The following is an 18,299-nucleotide window of genomic DNA, read 5'->3' as shown; positions in this document are numbered from 1 at the left end:
CCGACAAAGGCTGTTGTCTCTGTTGTGGGTCTCTTAAAGGTTTTTGGTGCTTTTGGGAAAACAAACTGGACTACGGCCGAAATTATTCGAGTACATGCAACCGGCAATCGCCATTGTTGCGTTGGCCTCAATCAGGCCAGGCAAATTTTCGCTCTACACTTGCTGTAAGATTGTGATGGCATGCAAATGAAAACCCAAAACAGCAAGAACTGCGACTCGTCACTAAACCAGATCCTCCTCCAGTCCAGGGTCAAACGTTTGTGCACAATTGCACCACGATGATGATGCCGCAGAATAGGTGCTGTATGTGGCCGCATTGGTCGTATCCTAGGCCATTACTGATGATTTGTGCTGATACTCTGCGAAGTCCAGGAACATTGTTGACTGTCTATGTTTGCACTGATCGTCCAAATGCAACATCCGTATGAAACGGTCCTGCGCCGCAGTTATGATCCTTGGCCTGCCAGTTCTCGGTCGATGTCTTGTGGAGTTGTGGCGTATGCATCGCTGTCACAGACGGGAGATGATACTCTGCCTCACGTTGAAGTGCCTGGCTACTAGTGACTGATTTTCTCCAGTTTCTACACTCTTCATTCAATCTTGGCATCTTCAGGGTTCCACATACGGAAAAGCTTGGAGTGATTCAAAACGGGACTGTAACATTTTTATACCCATCGGTATGAAGCTTTAGTATCCGTATTGGCACGTGCAACATGCTTACAGCGTTTTCTCTATGCGATGTCTTCCATTTTGTATTCAAGGTGATGCATTTTTGCGACAGATTTTAACTATGCGTTTAATTTTTTTAACCCAGAATATATCATCTCAAACACTCGTCCTTGTATGTGCCACTTCTAAATCCATTCAAACACGTACATTTCAGATGTTTCACATCACAACAGTATATTTGTTTTAACATTGCTTTCGGTAACATTTACCCAGATGAAATTAAAATAACATGAAGCCTATGAAAAATGAAATGAAATGATTCTATACTCAATTTTCCACCAAAGTTAAAAAATGGGACAATATGCAGATGAATGAACTTAAATTAGGTAAGTTACTTAGCTTATCTATGAGAGATCAACATCGTGAATTGATTCTTTTCATTTGATAGCTTTTATACGTGTATACACAAATTGAAACCAGAACATTTTACGGGCTTTCTTGATCCCATAATTTCTTTCATTACAACTGATGAATGAATCACCAAATGCTGTGCTGTCCCTCACATGCGGTAACTATGAATGCAAAAGCAAGGCGTGTTTTTTAAGCAAGTAAACGTCAATCAAAATTCTGAATCAATGATACATTCATGTACGCCACTGTCCAAGATATGGAATATGTTACAAACAATCAAATGCAAAGTCTCTAAAACTATTACCCCCCACCTTAAACATTGAAATGAAGCATTAACGGATACTTCAACGGATACGTATGTTGAGCAATTTCAGTTTAGAGAATGAGGAAGACATGTTTCCCATTCATGAGTGAGTGAGTGAGTGAGTTAATATTTAACGTCACATCGGCAATATCTCAGCCATATCGTGACGAGAACATTAAATACTAAAATGAAATATATGTCTATTATAAAACCTGTCAGCGAAGGACAGTAAAACAACTAGGATATCACAGAGTAGAATATAAAACTAGTAACTATACCTAAAACAATTTATCTATACAGGACAATACAATGTAAAAATGGGCTATAGATTGCTAACAACTGAAGGTAGATCACCACACTAGGGACCATGGGGACTTACAGTACCTTTGCTACCTGCATGGACCCTAGCTGGATTTACATCATTCCCTCAGCCGTCAGCAATTTGTGAAATCTAGCCATACAATAAAAAGACGCATATTCTACGATTAAAAACCTCAAAATTTAGAATTGACTTTAACTGTATGTGGACTTACGTACCCTCTCAGGAGGACAATAATTTTACAATACTTCAACCCCCTTTGAGGGTACAGCCACTAACAATTCTAGTTACAAATCTAAACAACCAATAATTAAAATACATCTATTTACAGAACACGTTATTCAAACTTCTACCAAAAAATCAATTTCTTTTAAAAAACCAACGATTAAATGAGAATTAATGTTAGTAAAAAGATCCTTTACAGTTTTGACATTGAAATATTTATCCCTTGTGATGGAGAATTCGACACAGTCAAGCAGAATATGCTTGACCGTGACTCTCTCATCACAAGGGATACAAAACGGAGGATCCTCACCTTTCAATAGGTATGCATGAGTATATCGTGTATGGCCAATACGACATCGTCTTAAAATAACCTCTTCAAATCTGGACTGACAGCCCAAGTAGGTGTTACCAATATACGGTTTTATTTCATGCAATTTATTTATACCTACTTGGGTGTCCCACTTCTTCTGCATCAGATCACGGATGTAAGTTCTAATGCTAGCTTTGTAATCAGTGTAAGGAATAAGAAGTGGTGTCACAGATTTGTTGAGAGCTGCCTTGGCAGCAAGATCAGCCATTGCGTTACCGGAAATACCAACGTGGCTGGGTAACCAACAGAAGACGATGTCGTATTGGCCAGTAGCAAGATTATTATACAATTCAAAAATGTCAATTAAAAGTGGATGTTTACATGATAAATTTTTAATCGCCTGGAGACAAGAAAGAGAGTCTGAATAGAATATATATTGTTTACGTTTAGGGTGTCTTTGAATATATTTAAGGGCTGTTAATATGTCGTTAGCTTCAGCTGTAAAAATAGAACTACTATATGGTAATCTAGAAGATATTGTTCTGGATCCAATGACAGTGGCACAAGCCACAGCGCCACCATCCTTGGATCCATCTGTAAATAAGGATTTATAATTGCTATATTTAATTTTTAATTGATTATATTCTTGCTTATATTGTAATTCATTTGTCTCTGATTTTTTAAATGTGGTCAATGTTAGGTCTACTTGAGGCCTGACCAACTGCCAGGGAGGAGAAGAAAGAAGACGGGAGGGAGCTATGTTTTCCAGCTGAATCCCAGCAGCAGAAAGAAAGGGTTTAATTCTATGTCCCAGAGGCGGGACAAGAGAAGACTTTTTGTTGTATAAATCCTCATAAAGGGGATTGAAAACACAGTTATATGCAGGGTTAGAATGATTAGAGTATAATTTAGTAATGTATTGTAAAGCTAACTTTATACGGCGCTGCTCAAGAGAAGGTTCATCAGCCTCAACATAGAGACTGTCAATAGGTGAAGTTCTAAAAGATCCAAGACAAAGCCTCAGACCTTGATGATGGACAGGATCAAGAAGTTTAAGATTGCTTTTGCAGGCTCCACCGTAAACGATTGAGCCATAATCAAGTTTAGAACGAACTAGTGATCGATAGAGATGGAGAAGGGTAGCTTGATCCCCTCCCCATTTTGAATTTGAAACAACTTTCAACAAGTCAAGTGCTTTCAGGCATTTAGTTTTAAGTGATTTAATATGTGGTAAAAAAGTTAAATGTGAATCAAAGATTAGACCCAAGAACTTGGCTTCCTTCACAACTTTAATGGGCGTCCCATCTAGAGACAGTTCAGGGTCTTTATGGGGTTTGTATTTACGACAAAAATGTATGCGGTTAGTTTTCGATTTAGAAAATTTAAAGCCGTTTTCAAGACACCATTTATTAATCTTGTTTAAACACAACCGTAGTTGCCGTTCAATGGTATGCATATTTTTACCACGACAAGAAATATTAAAATCATCCACAAATAACGATCCATCAATTGAATCGTTTAAAACTTTTGATAAACTGTTGATCTTGATGCTAAAAAGAGTGACTGACAAAATACTGCCTTGTTGAACACCCTGATCCTGATTGTAATGGTCAGACAGGGTAGAACCCACACGGACCTGGAATTGTCTGTCATTTAAAAAGTTGGCAATAAATTTAGGCAAACGACCTCGCAAGCCAAAGTCATGTAAATCTCTCAAAATGCCATATTTCCAGGTGGTGTCATATGCTTTTTCAAGATAAAAAAAGATAGACACAGCATGTTGTTTATTAATTAGTGCGTTTTTAACAAATGATTCCAGTCGCACTAAGTGGTCGACAGTACTTCTGTTTTTACGGAAACCACACTGTATATCTGTTATGAGATTATTTGTTTCCAAGTACCAAACAAGTCGATTATTTATCATGCGTTCCATGGTCTTGCAAACACAGCTAGTTCATGAAATTGGACGATAATTGGATGGATCTGTATGATCACGTCCAGGTTTAGGTATTGGTACCACTATGGCATCACGCCATGAAGGAGGAAAGTTACCCGATGTCCAAATATCATCAAAAATACTTAGGAGAGTTTCCAGACAGTATTCTGGTAAATGTTTCAGGAGTTGATAATGGATGTTATCAGCTCCTGTAGCAGTATCATGGGCTTGATCAAGAGCAGTATGGAGTTCATGAATAGAAAACGTTTCATTATAATCTTCCCCGTTATCAGAATTGAAATTTTCTTTTCTTGTTGTTTTTGATATTGCTGAAATTTAGGTGTATAATTCGAAGAGGAAGAATGTTTAGCGAGAGTTTCACCCAGTTTATTCGCAATATCTGACTTATCAGTAAGTAATTGATCTCCATGTTTAAGATGATGGACACTAGATTTAGTACCTTTACCTTTAATTTTCTGGACCATGTTCCATACCTTGGACATGGGTGTCCGAGAATTTATTTTGGATACATAATGTTGCCAAGATTGGCGTTTGTTGTGTTTAAAAGTACGCCGCGCTTTAGCATTTAAAATCTTAAATTTATGTAAATTATGCACCATAGGATGGCGACGGAAATAATGTTCTGCTTTTTTCCTTGCCTTCCTAGCTTGTTTGCATTCATCGTAGAACCATGGTTTTCTTATGTGTGGAACTGCAGAGGACTTTGGTATACACTCATCAGCTATGGAATTCAGTTCCTCAGAAAAACATTGAATAGCATCAGGAACGTCAATAAAAAGTTCAGGTTTAAGTTTTTCAGCACACAGTGTTTCATATAAAGCCCAGTTAGCCTTTTTAAAATTCCGCCTTGATGATGGAGGAACATCAGATGGAGTTATAGATTTTAATATAGTAGGGAAATGGTCACTTCCACAGAGATCATTGTGGACTGACCACTCAAACTCATTAAGTAGGGAAGAGTCTGCAAAAGACAGATCTAGAGAAGAGTAGGTGCCGGTTGCAGGGTGCAGATAAGTGCTTGAATCATCATTGTATAAACATAAGTCATTATTGGAGATAAAATCTTCCAGTATTTGACCTTTTGAGTTAGTGTTTGTACCACCCCATAGTGGGTTATGGCCATTGAGATCACCCATTATGATACACGGCTTTGGGAGTTGATCATAGAGATCTTGCAGATCTGACTGTTGGAGTGCTGAGGAAGGCGGTATATACAAAGAGCATAGTGTAAAAGTAACGTGAAGAGTAAGTCTCACTGCAACGGCCTGGAGGTTAGTTTTAAGAGCTACAGAACTATGGATAACATCTTGTTTAACGAGGATTGAAGATCCTCCAGTGGCCCTGTCACCCGAAGGGGAAAAATAATTGTATGCATCAAACTGACGTAAATTAAAAGTATCTGTCCGTTTCAGGTATGTTTCCTGTAAACAGAAAGCTGCTGGTGCAAAGTCTTGGACTAATAGCTGTAGTTCATTAAGATTAGTCCTTAATCCTCTACAATTCCACTGTATTATACTTTTGGAAAAAACTATGGTGGGTTGATTGGGGATCTATCCCGCACTTTCTTAGAGGGCGACAAGCTATGTGCCCGAGGATGGATGTTATCAGACACATCCGTATCTTCTAGTGACCCAAACTTATGAAATAATTTGATCTTGTCTGACCCTTTAGGAGCTCGATTTGGTCTTGAAGTGTTTGATCTTGATTTGATCTTTGTTTTACCTGTGTGTTTCTCATTCTTCCCTGGTTGTGATCCAAGTTGAGAAACGGGAGATTGGTGCTGAGAAAAGTTCTGCTGATCAGGAAGTAAATCTGCTGTCTGTGTTGATTGCTCAGGAGAAAGATTTTTTGGAATGTCTGTGTTTATCCACGTCAAGTCTGTTTGACAGGCATGTGACAAGGTAATGACTTGAGAAGTATTTTCTTTGTTGGTCATTTCTGATGGCTTTCGGGCGATGGAGGCATAAGTTTCATCTGTATCCCTTGACTGTATCAACTTTTTGGCTTCAGCAAAACTGACATTATTAGTGTATTTAATCCTGTTGATCTCCATCTGCTTTTTCCAAGTGGGACAATCCTTAGAAAATGCTGAATGATTTCCATTGCAGTTTGCACATTTTTTGGAGCTACTTTCACAATCTTCTGTTACATGAGTAGTCTCAGCACAGTGAGCACATGTAACAGACAATGTGCAAGTCTTCACACCATATCCAAACTTCTGGCATTTGAAACATCTCAGAGGATTGGGGATGTATGCATCAACAGTAACGCTGTAGTAACCTGCCCTGATTGATTTGGGTGGATTTGGCGCAGAAAAAGAAAACAGGTATGTGTTAGTTGGAACACTTTCATTGTTTTTTCGAGTGGAAAATCTTTTGACATACATCACACCTTGATCCTTCATTTCCGATGCAATGTCAATCTCGGTCATATCTGCAAATAGACGATCTCGGTCTCGTACAATACCTTTACTGGTGTTCAGTGTTCTATGTGCAGAGACCTTAACCGGAACTCCAACAAACGTTTCAATGGACAACAGGTTAGTTGCTTGCTGTTTTCTATTACATTCAAGTAATAAACATCCTGAACGCAAGCGTTTCACATCTTTAATATCTCCTGCTATTCCATGGATACCTTTAGATATCGCAAATGGATTCAGCTTTAAAGGAGTATTATCAAGCGTCTCAAGGATCAGAAAACGAGGCCAGTAATCAATAGATTTGGAGGGTCGCTGTTCATCATCATCATTGTCGAGTTGGCGTTTCGTTTTTTTGTTTGGGGTTTGGTATTCCATGGTAAGTTAGTATGAATTCGTCATCCGAGCTCCCCACCCCCCACGGAGTATCACAAGGACAATGCTAAGAGCAGGCGGGATTCCAGCCTGCAGCACCAAGGATACCCGTATGATATACTCAAGCAGAATAATCAGCAAGTAATTATTCCACCAGATTGGCCCATGAGCCACTGCCTTCTGGACATAGGACTCAAGGCAAGATACGAAATTTGAGTTATTTAATCGTAAAATAGATATATCATCACAAAGCCATGACAACTGACAAAAGACAAAATGGTTTCTAAAAATGTATGCTATAAAATTTACATGTACAGGGCTTAGCATGACCAGCCGATTGGTTGAACCGGGCCCATTCAACCTCCCGTCTAGGTGAAGTAAGGGTCGAAGGGGTGTGTTGAGCAAAGGGAACGCGGTCACAGGCCCCCAGTGCCCTCAACCCCCAGACTCCCGTCCTCCACCGACACAGGGACGCAACCCACGGCAAACAGGTTGGTGGACCAAATATGTCCCCGGGTCCACAACGGGGGTGCCGGCGAGCTCTTCGCGTTACCCAGCACCCACCACGAGGAGGTGGCTCGCCACGGGTGCCCCTATTCATGAACTTCATAAAGGTCTTGAACAAACTCACGACACTGCTGCACAAACTGATAACATTTAGAAGCAACTCCGGCAGCACTTACAAGAATCCTGATACGGTATCACTTTTAAATATTCGTGATAGTATATGAAGTCAGGGGATTTCCTTCTTCAATGCGTGATGCTATAATTGATCCAATTCCTGGACGTGACCATGCCGATCCTTCAAATTATCAACCGATTTCACTAACTAGTGAGTGAGTGAGTTATAATTTAACGTCACATCGGCAATATTTCAGCCATATCGTGACGAGAATAAGCATGATTATACAGAACATGTAGATATTATAAAACCCGTCATCAAAGTACGGTAAAATAACTAGAGTATCACAATTCGAGTCTAAAACTACCATATGAAGTTAAAACTACAGCACAATTTGGACAATACATAATATAAAAGTAGGCTATAGATCACCAACAACTGAAGGTAGATCACCATACTAGGAACCAAGGAGACTTACGTTACTTTAGCAACCTGCATGGCCCCTAGCTGGATTTACACCATCCCCTCAGCTGCTGGCGATTGTAGGAAAATGTAGCCGAAATTTAAAATGACAAAAATACTACGTTTAAAATACTGGTAAGCTTAAATTTCACTTTGAAAGTTTCTGGACTTACGTACCCTTTCAGGGGGACAATAATTTTACGCTGCTTTAACCCCCTTTGAGGGTACGGCCACTAACAATCGCAGTTGACAATTCACACTACCATGTTTAAGATATCAACTTTCTATTTACAAAGCATAGTATTCAAAATTTATCTAATAATTCTATTTCCTTTAAAAATTCAATGATTAAATGATAATTAACATTAAAAAGATCCTTCATTGTTTTGACAGTAAAATATTTCTCCCTTGTGATGGCAAAATCAATACAGTCAAGCAAGATATGCTTGACCGTGATTGCTTCATCACAAGGGATACAAAACGGAGGATCCTCACCTTTAAGTAAATATTCGTGTGTATACCGCGTATGGCCAATACGACATCGTCGCATAACGACCTCCTCAAATCTGGACTGACATCCCAAGTAGGTATAACCAATATACGGTTTCATTTCATGCAATTTATTGATACCCACCTGGGTGTCCCACTTCTTTTGCATGAGATCACGGATGTAAGTTCTAATGCTTGCTTTGTAATCGGAGTATGGAATAAGGAGTGGTGTCACTGATTTATTTAGTGCTGCCTTAGCAGCAAAATCGGCCATTGTGTTCCCAGAAATGCCCACGTGGCTGGGTAACCAACAAAAGACGATGTCATATTGGCCAGTAGCAAGATCATTATACAACTCAATAATTTGTATTAAAAGTGGATGTTTACAAGATAGATTTTTAATAGCCTGAAGACAAGAAAGAGAGTCAGAAAAGATTATATACTGTTTATGTGCAGGATGTCTTTGAATGTATTTAAGAGCCGTTAGTATTGCGTTTGCTTCTGCTGTAAAAATAGAGGTATAATCAGGTATTCTAAAAGAGATTGTTCTGGAACCAATGACAGTGGCACAAGCTACTGCGCCACCATCCTTGGACCCATCTGTAAATAAGAATTTGTGTTTATTATATTTATGTTTTAATTGAATAAATTCTTGTTTATATTGTAATTCATTAGTTTCTGATTTTTTAAACGCTGTAAGTGTTAGGTCAACATGTGGCCTCACCAACTGCCAAGGAGGAGAAGAAAAAAGCCGAGAAGGAGAAATAGTCTCCAGCTCAATCCCAGCTGCAGAAATGAACGGTTTGATTCTTATCCCAAGAGGTGGAACAAGTGAAGTTCTTTTATTATACAATTCCTCATAAAGAGGATTAAATACGCAGTTATGGGCAGGATTGGATTCATTAGAATATAACTTTGTGATATATTGTAAAGATAATTTGACACGGCGAAGTTTTAAAGATGGCTCATCGGCCTCAACGTAGATACTGTCGATGGGAGATGTTCTGAAAGATCCAAGACAAAGTCTCAGACCTTGGTGATGAGTCGAATCTAATAGTTTTAGGTTGCTTTTGCAGGCTCCACCATATACTATGGAGCCATAATCAAGTTTTGATCGGATAAGAGATCTGTATAAATGAAGGAGTGTAGTTTGATCCCCTCCCCACTTTGAATTGGACACAACTTTTAATAGATCTAATGCCTTCAGGCATTTAGTCTTCAGATACTTAATATGTGGTAAAAAAGTCAAATGTTCGTCGAAGATCAATCCCAGAAACTTGGCTTCCTTTACAACGTTAATTGGAGAGCCATCCAAGAACAGTTCGGGATCTTTATGAGGCTTATATTTCCGACAGAAATGTATACATTTGGTCTTTATCTGTGAAAACTTGAAGCCATTCTCAAGTGACCATTTATGCATTTTATTTAAACACATCTGCAAGTGCCTTTCGATGGTAGGCATGTTTTTACCACAACATGAAACGTTAAAATCATCCACAAACAATGACCCATCTATTGAGTCATTTAATACTTTCGAGAGACTATTGATTTTTATACTAAACAAGGTAACAGACAAAATACTACCTTGTGGAACTCCCTGATCCTGATTATAATGTTCAGACAGGGTTGATCCAACGCGAAATTGAATTGTCTGCCTGCTAAGAACTGGGATATAAAATTAGGCAAACGGCCTCTCAAACCAAAGTCATGTAAGTCTCTCAAAATACCATGTTTCCATGTTGTATCATAGGCCTTTTCCCGGTCGAAAAAGATTGACACAGCATGCTGGTTATTTACAATGGGATTTTTAACGAATGATTCTAGGCGAACCAAATGATCAATAGTGCTTCTATTTTTCCGAAAACCACACTGAATGTTAGAAATAAGATGTTTGGATTCTAGAAACCATACTAATCTATTATTGACCATGCGTTCCATAGTTTTACAAACGCAGCTTGTTAAAGAAATTGGTCTATAGTTAGATGGATCTGTATTGTCTCGGCCAAGCTTAGGTATTGGTACAACAATGGCATGACGCCACGAAGGAGGAAAGTGTCCTGTAGTCCAAATATGATCAAAAATGTTCAAAAGTGTCTCAAGACAAGCATTGGGTAAATGTTTCAGGAGCTGGTAGTGGATATTATCTGCTCCAGTTGCCGTATCATGAGCTTGTGCCAAGGCAGTATTCAGCTCATGCAGTGAAAATACTTCATTATAGTCTTCACCATTTTCGGAATGAAAGTTGAGTTTCAACTTTTCTTGATGAGTTTCATATCTCTGAAACTTCGGAAGATAATTTGATGAAGAAGAATGACTAGCTAAAGTTTCACCCAACTTGTTGGCAATGTCAATTTTATCTGTTAACATATCATGCCCATCTTTAAGATGATGAACGCTAGAATTGCTGCCCTTGCCCTTGATTCTCTGTATCATGTTCCACACCTTCGTCATTGGCGTACGTGAATTAATTTTTGACACAAAGGTCTTCCATGACTGACGTTTACTTTGTTTAAAAGTACGCCGAGCCTTGGCATTATTTATTTTTACATTATTTAAATTGTGAACTGTAGGATGTCGTCGAAAGTACTTCTCTGCCTTTTTCCTGCTCTTCCTTGCCTGTTTACAATCATCAGAAAACCATGGTTTGCGGCAATGAGGTTTAGCAGAGGACTTGGGAACAGTTTCATCAGCGATATCATTCAGTGTATCCGAGAACAACTGAATAGGATCAGGAACATTTACAAAAAATTCAGATTTCAATTTTTCTGTACAAAGTGTTTGAAATAAAGGCCAGTTGGCCTTATTACAGTTCCACCTTGTTGCAGGTATGTCATCAGTCGGATTTAAAGCGGAGAGAATTGTTGGAAAATGGTCACTACCACAAAGGTCATCATGGACCGACCATTGAAACTCGTTATAAATATTTGGATCTGAGAGTGATAAGTCAAGTTGAGAATACGTCCCAGTTCCAGGGTGTAAATATGTGGCTGATCCATCATTAAACAGGCATAGATTATTGTTAGAAAGGAAGTCTTCAATGACTTTGCCTTTATTATTAATATTAGTACTTCCCCACAAAGGATTATGTCCGTTCAGATCACCCATAATTATAGATGGTTTGGGAAGTTGGTCAAATAGATTCTGAAGATCGGACTGCTGAAGATCTGAAGAAGGGGAAATATACAAAGAGCAAAGCGTAAACGTTATCTGAAGAGTAAGATGGACGGCAACAGCCTGAAGATTGGTTTTAAGAGGAACTGGACTATGAATAACACCCTGCCTCACGAGTATAGAAGCACCGCCCGTGGCTTTTCCATCGGGAGGGGAGAATGCATGAAAAGAATTGTACCGACGCAATTCAAATCGATCTGTACTTTTCAAGTACGTCTCCTGCAGACTAAAAGCTGATGGTGTAAAATCTTGTGATAATAACTGTAATTCATTAAAATTGTTCCTGAGACCTCTGCAATTCCATTGTATTAATTCCATAAAAACTGCTTAGGGCGCTTCAACTGGAGATCGTGAGCGCGTGGCAGCGCTACCCCTACACCCTGTTTGTGACGGAGTTATGTCCATGTCAAGCGGTTCAAACAGATTTGTGTTAAATGAGAACACTCTTCTAAATGCTGAAGGGCTCTGGTCTTTCTTCTCAACTTTTTCTTTTCTTTATTTGTGAGTTTCTCAACGCTCTGAGTATCTTGAGTTAAATTAAAATCAGATATTTGTCCTGGCTGACTGTACTCAGTTTGTGAAGCTGATGATCGCTGACAATCTTGTGATGAGTGAGTGGCGTCATCTAAGGTTATTTGAGAATCCTTTATCCAAGATATTTCAGTCTGACAAGATGTTGAAACGAGGGTAGCTTTTTTGACAGGAGAAGACACTGTGGCAGAATAGGTAGGAACTGTTGCTGGTTTTGATTGAGCCTGAATCAGTTTCTTTGCTTCGAAGTATGAGATATTATTATTGCACTTCAGTTTTTGTTCTCATACTCATATTTTGGACACGTTTTCGATGATGCCATATGCTCACCACTGCAATTGGCACACTTTATCTCATTAGTACATTCAGTGCCTTCATGGTTTCCACTACAGCGTGAGCATACTGATTTACCGGTGCAAGATCTTGCACCATGTCCAAACTTTTGACACTTGTAACACCGGAGTGGATTTGGTACATATACCTCCACTCCAATATTACAATACCCAGCCTTTATGAATTTTGAAAGAGTTGTCAGACCAAACGTGAAAAGATAGGTATTTGTTTTGACTAATGTTGATTCATGTTTTCTGTTGAAACGTTTAACAGAAGTAACTCCCTGATCTTTCAGTTCTGCCACAATCTCATCTTCTGTCATATCGTACAAACAACGTGCCCTGTCTCTAACAATACCTCTACAGCTGTTGAGAGTTTTGTGAACATAAACAACAACCTGGCTGTTTACAAACTGCTTTACTCCCAGCAGATTGACAGATTGTTGCCTACGTAAACATTCGATCAAAAGAGAACCATTTCGTAAACGTGTGACGTTTTTTACCTCTCCACAGATACCTTGGATGCCCTTGGAGACGGCAAAAGGATTGGTATTTAAAGGATGGCCGTCAGAACTTCCAATGATCAAAAACCTTGGCCAGAAATCATGTGTGAAAGTAGATATCTCTTCATCGGATGAAGAAGACATATGACGACGTTTGCTCGTTTTAGATGAACCAGAATGAGCGTTTTTAGCCATGGTGTACACTAGATTTTAAAATGACCAATACCCGAAAAATGTAAGTGCAAAATGTAAGCAATTTCTATGCACAGGGCATGGCGTGACCAGCCGATTGATTGAATCGGGCCCATTCAACCTCCCGTCTAGGTGAAGTCAGGGCCAAAGTGGTGTGTTGAGCAACAGGAACACGGTCACAGGCCCCTGTTACCCTCAACCACCAGGATCCCTTCCTCCACCGACACAGGGCCGCAACCCACGGCAAACGGGTTGGTGGACCAAATATGCCCCCGGGTCCACTACGGGGGTGTCGGCGAGCTCTTGGCGTTACCCAGCACCCACCACGAGGAGGTGGCTCGCCCCGGGTGCCATTTCACTAACTAGCTGCTTTTGCAAAACCATGGAATGCATAATCAATAAACGTTACGGTTTGCTTGACACTTACTACTTACGGGCATTAGTAAAGATTTACATGATTTTTTAATGTTTTCTATAGTTCCCATCAATACAAGGTTCGAGGGTATTGATACATATAATAACATCTGAGTATTTAATGTTGAAATATTACATGTATAGGTAGATATATTGCACATAGTAGTTTAGCGGTCAATATTGGTCATTCTATATCAAATAGTGGGAATAGAGTGAGTGAGTGAGTTATCATTTAACGTCACGTCGGCAATATTGCAGCCATATTGTGACGAGAATATACGTGACATAAAAAGGAATATATAGGCATATTATGAAGAACCTGTCGACGAAGGACAGTAAAACCACTAGACTATCACAGTTAGTATTTAAAACTAGCGTAGAAACTTAAAAGCTAATATTATCACTATTTGGACAGTACATTATAAAAACAGGCCATAGATCGCCAACAACCGAAGGTAAATCACCATACTAGGGACCATGGGGACTTACAGTACCTCAGCTACCTGCATGGTCCCTAGCTGGATTTACACCATCCCCTCAGCTGCTGGCGACTGTATGCAAGATTAGCCACAATTTAAAATTACACATATTCTACGACTAAAAAAGTGGAAGATTAAATCTGACTTCAACTGTTTTTCTGGACTTACGTACCCTCTCAGGAGGACAATAATTTTACGGTACTTCAACCCCCTTCGAGGATACAGCCACTAACAATCTTAGTTGCTAATTTAACTTCCAATCATAAAACATTTATCTATTTACAAGTCATGTAACAGGTCTAATTCCTTTAAAAACGCAATGATTAAACGATAACTAACATTACTAAAAAGATCCTTCATAGTTCTTGATTTAAAAAAGTTATCCCTTGTGATGGAATATTCAACACAGTCAAGCAAGACATGCTTGACTGTGATTCTTTCATCACAAGGGATACAAAACGGAGGATCCTCACCTTTAAGCAAATATTCATGAGTATATCGTGTGTGGCCAATACGACATCGTCGCATAATGACCTCAAATCTGGACTGACAACCCAAGTAGGTGTAACCAATGTAGGGTTTTATTTCACGTAATTTGTTGATACCTACTTGAGTGTCCCACCTCTTCTGCATCAGATCACGGATGTAAGACCTAATGATAGCTTTATAGTCAGTGTATGGAATAAGAAGTGGTGTCACAGATTTGTTGAGTGCTGCTTTAGCAGCAAGGTCTGCCATTGTGTTACCAGAAATGCCTACGTGGCTGGGTAACCAACAAAAGACGATGTCGTATTGGCCAGTAGCAAGATTATTATACAATTCAATAATATCAATTAAAAGTGGATGTTGACAAGTAATATTTTTAATAGCCTGAAGACAAGAAAGAGAGTCGGAATAGATTATATACTGTTTATGTTTATGGTGTCTTTGAATATATTTAAGAGCTGTCAATATGGCGTTAGCTTCAGCTGTAAAAATAGAACTATTATCTGGTAATCTAGAAGATATTGTTCTGGATCCAATGACAGTGGCACAAGCAACTGCGCCACCGTCCTTGGAACCATCTGTAAATAAGGGTTTGTACTTGCTATATGTACTTTTTAATTGATTATATTCTTGTTTATATTGTAAATCATTAGTTTCTGATTTTTTAAATGAAGTTAATGTTAGGTCGACTTGGGGCCTAACCAACTGCCAAGGAGGAGAAGAAAGAAGACGGAAAGGAGCTATGTTTTCCAGCTCAATGCCGGTCGAAGAAAGAAAGGGTTTAATTCTGAGCCCTAGAGGTGGAACCAGAGAAGACTTCTTGCCGTACAAATCCTCATGAAGGGGATTGAACACACAATTATAGGCAGGGTTAGATTTATTAGAGTATAATTTAGTAATGTGTTGTAAAGACAATTTTATACGGCGTTGTGTAAGAGATGGTTCATCGGCCTCAACATAAAGACTGTCAATAGGTGAAGTTCGAAAAGATCCAAGACAAAGTCTTAAACCTTGATGGTGGACAGAATCAAGAAGTTTAAGGTTGCTTTTGCAGGCTCCACCATATACGATGGAGCCATAATCAAGTTTTGAACGGACGAGTGATCGATATAAGTGTAAGAGGGTAGTTTGATCCCCTCCCCACTTTGAGTTGGAAACAACTTTCAACAAATCAAGTGCCTTCAGGCATTTAGCTTTAAGGGATTTAATGTGCGGCAAGAAGGTTAAATGAGAATCGAAAATAAGTCCCAAGAACTTGGCCTCCTTTACAACTTTGATGGGAGTGCCATTTAGAGATAGTTCAGGGTCCTTATGTGGCTTATATTTTCTACAAAAGTGTATACAATTAGTTTTAGACTGAGAAAATTTAAAGCCGTTTTCAAGACACCATTTATTTATTTTGTTTAAACACAGCTGCAATTGTCTTTCAATAGTATGCATATTTTTACCGCGACAAGAAATATTAAAATCATCCACAAAAAGTGATCCATCAATGGAATCGTTTAAAACCTTGGATAAACTGTTTATCTTAATACTAAATAATGTGACAGACAAAATACTGCCTTGTGGAACACCCTGATCCTGATTATAATGATCAGACAGGGTAGAACCCACTCGGACTTGAAATTGCCTGTCTTTTAAAAACTGTGATATAAAATGAGGTAAACGACCTCTCAACCCAAAATCATGTAAATCCTTTAAAATGCCATGCTTCCAGATGGTATCATACGCTTTCTCGAGATCAAAGAATATCGATACAGCATGTTGTTTATTTACTATAGCATTTTTGACAAAGGATTCTAAACGTACCAAATGATCAATGGTACTTCTATTCTTCCGAAAACCACACTGAATATTTGTAATGAGGTTATTGGTTTCCAGATACCAAATTAATCTGTTATTTACCATTCGTTCCATGGTTTTGCAGACACAGCTGGTTAATGAGATCGGTCTGCAATTGGAAGGATCAGTATGATCCTTACCAGGTTTGGGTATAGGGATTACAATGGCATTACACCAAGAAGGAGGAAAGTTTCCAGATGTCCATATTTTGTCAAAGATATCTAAAAGTGTGACCAGACATGGTTCAGGCAAATGTTTCAGCAGCTGATAGTGAATATTGTCATCACCTGCTGCTGTGTCATGAGCTTGTTCAAGAGCAGTATATAGCTCATGCAACGAAAACATTTCATTATAGTCTTCACCGTTATCCGATTCAAAATGAATGCTTGTCTTCTCCTGTTGTTTCTGATATCTCTGAAACTCAGGGACATAATTTGCTGATGAAGAATTTTTGGCAAGAGTTTCGCCAATTATATTTGCAATTTGACATTTGTCAGTAATTAAATTATCACCATCTTTGAGATGGCGTACGGTAGATTTTGAACCTTTACCTTTAATTCTTTGAACCATGTTCCATACTTTGGACACTGGCGTGCGTGAATTAAGTTTGGAGACATAATTTCTCCACGATTGTCGTTTGTTTTGTTTAAAGGTACGACGCGCCTTTGAATTCAGTATTTTGAATTTGTCTAGGTTATGGACAGTTGGATGACGGCGAAAATAATGTTCTGCCTTTTTCCTCGCTTTTCCGACCTGTTTACAATCTGCATTGAACCACGGTTTTCGTACATGTGGAGTCGTAGAGGACTGTGGTATACACTCATCAGCTATTTTATTTAGAATGTCAGCAAAAATGTGAATTGGATCAGTTACATCACTGAAACATTCAGGTCGCAGTTTTGATTGACACATAGTTTGATATAAAGACCAGTTAGCCTTCGAAAAGTTCCATCTTGTAAACGATGGAGAATCGGATGGAGTAATTTCTGAGAGGATAGTTGGGAAGTGGTCACTTCCACAAAGGTCATTATGAACTGACCAATCAAATTCATTGAGGAGGTTAGAATCAGCAAGAGATAAATCCAGAGAAGAATAAGTGCCAGTTGCAGGATGCAGATAGGTGCTTGAATCATCATTAAATATGCACAGGTCATTATTTGAAATGAAATCTTCAATTATTTTGCCTTTAGTGTTAGTGTTAGTACTGCCCCAGAGTGGGTTGTGACCGTTTAGGTCACCCATAATAACACATGGTTTTGGGAGTTGGTCATAGAGTGATTGAAGATCAGTATGTTGAAGTGTTGAAGAAGGCGGAATATACAGAGAACATAGTGTAAATGCTACACCCAGAGTCAGTCGCACTGCAACAGCTTGGAGATTAGTGTTTAGTATAACAGGGCTATGAATAACATCTTGCCGTATAAGAATAGTAGAACCTCCAGTGGCCCTATCAGCCAGAGGGGAAAGAGAATGATAGGCGTTAAACTGGCGTAAGTTAAAATTATCTGTCTGTTTCAGATGTGTTTCATTCAGACAGAATGCGGATGGTGTGAGATCCTGGACTAAAAGCTGTAGTTCATTGAAATTAGTTCTTAGACCTCTACAATTCCACTGTACGATATTAGTTAAATGACCTATCTTTTAGGTGGATGGATAGGGGATCTACCCCTTGCTTTTTTTGAGGGCGACAAGCTATGTGCCCTGGGATGGATGTTTTCTGACACATCCATGTCCTCCAATGAACCATATTTGTTAAATAATTGAAGATGGTTCTCCGAACCCTTTGAAGC

General features: G+C 38.9%; 1 protein-coding gene across 1 annotated transcript; it reads right to left on the bottom strand.

Annotated features, from left to right (window-relative positions):
• Positions 1-5,723: 5,723 nt before the first annotated feature.
• On the bottom strand, positions 5,724-6,626 carry LOC137281082 (uncharacterized). Its single transcript, XM_067812220.1, has one exon. The coding sequence runs from the start codon at positions 6,624-6,626 to the stop codon at positions 5,724-5,726; it is 903 nt and encodes a 300-aa protein (XP_067668321.1).
• Between the last annotated feature and the right edge of the window lie 11,673 nt (positions 6,627-18,299).

The sequence above is a fragment of the Haliotis asinina genome, chromosome 4 (genome assembly GCF_037392515.1).
Source record: "Haliotis asinina isolate JCU_RB_2024 chromosome 4, JCU_Hal_asi_v2, whole genome shotgun sequence".
Lineage (NCBI taxonomy): Eukaryota > Metazoa > Mollusca > Gastropoda > Lepetellida > Haliotidae > Haliotis > Haliotis asinina.
This window is presented reverse-complemented; position numbering and strand designations above follow the sequence as displayed.

Coding starts and splice junctions, on each gene's coding strand:
- LOC137281082 (XM_067812220.1), bottom strand. CDS start 6,626: ATGACCGAGATTGACATTGCATCGGAAATGAAGGATCAAGGTGTGATG.